This window comes from Lepidothrix coronata, unplaced genomic scaffold, assembly GCF_001604755.1.
Source record: "Lepidothrix coronata isolate B3197 unplaced genomic scaffold, Lepidothrix_coronata-1.0 Scaffold1426, whole genome shotgun sequence".
NCBI classification, from domain to species: Eukaryota; Metazoa; Chordata; class Aves; order Passeriformes; family Pipridae; genus Lepidothrix; species Lepidothrix coronata.
The window spans coordinates 1-4,484 of NW_016691606.1; the positions used below are offsets into that span (position 1 = coordinate 1).

Genomic DNA, 4,484 nt, shown 5'->3' on the forward strand with positions numbered 1-4,484 from the left:
TTTTTTTATAAGAATCTCAAACTAGTGCCAGCATGCATTCTCAAACATCAAGTACCTCAACTATATAATCAAATATTCACAGCAAAGTTTTTAATATATATATTTTCCCAGTCTCCTACCTGTATACCTGCAGCAAGAGACCAAATACTTTCCTGTAGTAATCCAGGAAAGGAGCAATATGATCCACAAGAGAAAGGTACTCCACAATCCAAGGAATAGTAAGGATAGAACGTTGATCCCGAACAGACTGTCTCAGAAGCTTCAATATATCCAGTATAGGCAGGGTCTTAAAGGACAATAGAAGTTATTGCAGCAGTTTGAAGTTACTTTTTGATACTAAAAGAAAAACTTTTATCTGTATCTTGACTTTTCTTTCTAGGATTTCATCTTCTATACTTCTAGCTAATGAAAACCCTTCTTTGCACATGAGCAGAGGTAAAAACCACACTACGACTGCAACCAAAGGTCCCACTGGGACTTTCAAAAGCAAGGCTATAAGCCTGACTACATACAAGTGGAGTCATTGCATTCAGAATGACACACTGGTAGGAGATGGGTGCCAAACTTTCAAAATCATTCCTGCTAGCTGGATTTTACACTATAAATACAGTTAGATGAGAGCTCTAGTATGACAGACCCAGATTAGCAGAAATAACAGAAGACCGAGTACCTTACCATCAGTGCATTGCTCCCTCTTTTCTAGGTCATTCAAACTCGTTTCCTTTGTTCTCAACCCCAGAACATGCAGTAGGGACACAGAACCATATAACCACATCCCAGGAGCCACTGGCTCACTTTGAAAGGGCATGACAATTCATAATCCCCTCCTTGGATTAGAAAACCTGCCTGTCAAGCGAAGGACAACGTCAGGTTTCTTACTTGGTTTCTTAATGCTAATGCAGAATCTTGCAAGTCTCTAGTTGGCTGCTCCACAGTGCGATATGGCAAGAAAACAAGAAACCCCAGGAACTTGGCGAGGAGTCGCAGACTTAACAGGACCACAGTGAAGCGCTTCTTTTCATCCTAAAATGAAGAAAGGCAAGCTGAGGTAATGCTGCCCTAAACTGGCAAAGCAAATACCTATACTAAATTTCTATTTCCTTCATGTAAAAGGACCACATAGCTTCATCACTGCTTTTAATAAATGTAAGTTTCCAAAATACATATTTATCAAGCATTTAAAATTGCTTCTGTCTCCATTGCTTCACTTCATCACAAGAAGAAATTATTCAAGAGCTCTCTAAAACAAGCAGCTGCTCAATCTTCATATTAAAAACTTTGGAGTCAATGAGAGGGCAAAGCTGATCTCACGTTGCCTTCTTTAAACCACTACCACTTTGCAAGTCTTCGTGAACCTTTGGCAGCTACTTTGCTAATGAACTATAAGCTGTGACACCTCTGATAGGTATAGCTGAGTGAAGAAACATCTGAACAGGTATGAACAGGGATGACTACAAACTCAAACTAAAATCCTTCTATGTGAAAAAGTAACAAGGAGCTATTGCAACTGAGTGCAACAACTCGGTTATTTCACTGATCTAACACAGGATACTAATAACCTAAAAAGGAGGCTTCAACTTTCCAAACTATTGTGCATTATCTCTTATGACACAGTTCTATGAAGCACCCTGAAGCATGCAAGTAAGAGGCAAGGGGCTCAGACTTCCGTAACTAGAGTTATGACAAAACCAAATGAAGCTCTTCTCCTGTAATAGAGTAGTGGCAGGGCAAGCCAGTAATTGTTTGAGTACTGGAACAGCTCCAACAAATTCCTGCCAGATGTGTTTGCAAAAAACAAGCTTACCTGTTCATCCATATCTGCTTCCCCATCACTGTGCTCATGCTCCACCAGAGTAAGGCCATTCAGTTCAAGTATCTTCAGGCACAGACTATCCATCAGGTGCTGATTGAACTGGTAACTTCAGCAAAAGATGATGATGAGTCAGACTGGGCTGAAAACAGCAGTAAAACCTCAACTAACACACTGCAAAATTTCAAGCTTGTCTCATGAGCATCAGCAGACATCCAATGGAACAGACTGACAGGTAAGAAAGCAAAAGACAAGACTAGTACTGGCTGACCCCCTTCATTTCCACTTCTTTTGTACTTTTTCAAAGAGATGCTATTTAGCATGTCTTGGCATAAGGATAATAAAACTGATCTGTCAAAGCAGGAAGCTGTGAAACAACTGAATTTAAGATTAAAGTCTCCCATAGATCACAATTCCTCCATGCTGTGAATTGTGAAAAACTCATTAAACAAAACCATAAACCTGGCTTCATCCTGTACTCCTTGGCTTCATGCACTATCACTCAAGAAGCACTTGTCCAGTCCAGTGTCCTTGCTAGGCAGCACTGCATGCCTTGGCACTGGGAAATGCTGAGAGCCTCTGAGAAAATATTATGGCTTTATAGAAGAAAAATTATTACCATATATTACCATATAGTCTGGTCCCAATCTTTCTGAATAACTCTTCGCTGCAAGAGCAACATGCTGGTGCTCCTGTTACCCACACATTTCAGAGAGGAAACAGCAAGCACAGGCAGCTAACCTTCCGGCGCTGAGGATGAAGTCCCTGAAGAATTGCTGGCACCCCGGGAATGAAGGGGGTGGACAAGGTCCTCTGATGCTCTGAGGAACAACAAATCTTTCCTGCAGCCTCTTCAGACGGCTCAGATTGTCAGAACCCAGCATATTAAGGACATCCTGGTCTGGTGTGTCTCCCCAGTTTGCGCCACCACCAATAGGACCTTTACACATCTTTAGGAGACAGAAAGAGTAGGGAGGTGGAAATTTTGTAACAAGACATCATTTCACTTATCTCTCATCCAACATATTATCCTTTCCTCACAAGACTGTTTTTGGAGTAATCCAAGCATGATCTTTTCAGGTATCCACATACAGAACAACTCTTCCTCATGCCAAAACATGCTACCAGCCTTGGCCATAAGCAATCTAGAGATCTTGCAAGATGGAATTCCGATCCTATACATCTAACTAGGCCATACCTAGCAGGCTACATGTGGATGTGCGGAGAGAACATCTATCACTTGCATGATCTTCATGAACCACTCAGTAGGAGCTTTAGCCCAGTCTCCAAGGCCCATGATGCAGCACTATGCATTCCCAGATCAGGTTTTCCTGGAACTTCCACACAGTTAAATAAAAATAAAAAATGAATGCTCCACTCCCTCAAACACACAGATACTACTCAAGACTCAAAGAATTACAGAACTGCAGAACTGTTTATGCTGGATCATCTAATCCAACCCTCCTCTTCAATCAGGGTCAGCTACAGCACATTGTCCAGAGCCATGTCCAATTGGGTTTTGAATGTCTCCAAAGACTGGGACTTCACAACTGCTATGGGCAACCTGCTTCACCTGTTTGACCACCCTCACAGCAAAGAAGTGTCTTCTTGTGTTCAGATGGAATTTCCTTTTCCTCAATATGTGTCCATTGCCTCATGTCCTGTCAGTGAACACTACTGAAAAGAATCTGACTCCCTCTTCTTCTTTCCCTCCCAGCAGGTATTTGTAATGCAGTGTTAAGATAACCTGGAACTTTCTCTTCTTCAGGCTGAATACTCACAGGTCTCTCAGCTTCTCCTCAAATAAAAAAAATTCTCCAGGTCCCTTAATCACTTACATAGCACTGCACTAGATTTGTTCTAGTAAGTCTGTATCTTTCTTTTCTTGTGCTAGTGAGGCCAGGACTGGACACAGTCTGGACTGGACATAATGGAGTATATACTCCTAGTCAATGATGAGTAAAGGGAAAAGATGACTGCACATCCCTGCATCTATATCACGGTACTTTTAATGAGAGAGATCATACTAAAAAGCAACATTTAACTATGTATGTGAGCACTACTAGGTGAGTAGTAGTAGTGAGCAAGTATTAGGTACATTTATTCCAAACAGAGCATCCTTCCCTCCCCAAAAGAATATCTTGTAACGCTTCCCAACCTTCAAATTATAAGGCCTCAACACAAATCCTCAGTCACAGTTCATTTCTGCAAGAGTATCATAATACATACTTTCTAGTCAGACACATTGGACTCATTGAAGATGCCTAGTTACCAGCTTAGATCTTTGGTTACCCTTGTGAAATCCTGAAGTCTTCATTAAGAAGGCACAGATAGAAATACAGCACCTAGGCCTAATTAAATCCTATTGATGCAACAAAGTTCATCTCACCTCTTTCCCACAATTTCCAGGAACACACATATACAATCAGACAGGACACTGACGCAAACTCAGACTTGACACTAGAGGAATTTTCAACATTCCAACAGCTTGCAACTTCCTGGCAATGTGTGTGGGCTAATACTCAAGGTGAGGGCTTATGTCTGTTTTGCTATCCAAAAGGAACCCAGCAATAAGCCAGGCATTTACAGAGAATAGAATGAATATCTATACTCCAATAAGAAGCATCTTCTCTTTTTTTCATTTCTTTAGTTACAATGAAGACAAATGATGCTT

The 4,484-nt window shown here is 41.1% G+C and overlaps 1 protein-coding gene across 1 annotated transcript; it reads right to left on the reverse strand.

Annotated features, from left to right (window-relative positions):
* Window positions 1–20: 20 nt before the first annotated feature.
* Window positions 21–2,778, reverse strand: LOC108510582 (codanin-1-like). Its single transcript, XM_017840253.1, has 4 exons — window positions 2,552–2,778; window positions 1,805–1,919; window positions 880–1,023; window positions 21–286 (listed from the first exon to the last, which is right to left on the reverse strand). The coding sequence occupies exons 1-4, from the start codon at window positions 2,758–2,760 to the stop codon at window positions 116–118; spliced, it is 639 nt and encodes a 212-aa protein (XP_017695742.1). The 5' UTR covers window positions 2,761–2,778; the 3' UTR covers window positions 21–115.
* Between the last annotated feature and the right edge of the window lie 1,706 nt (window positions 2,779–4,484).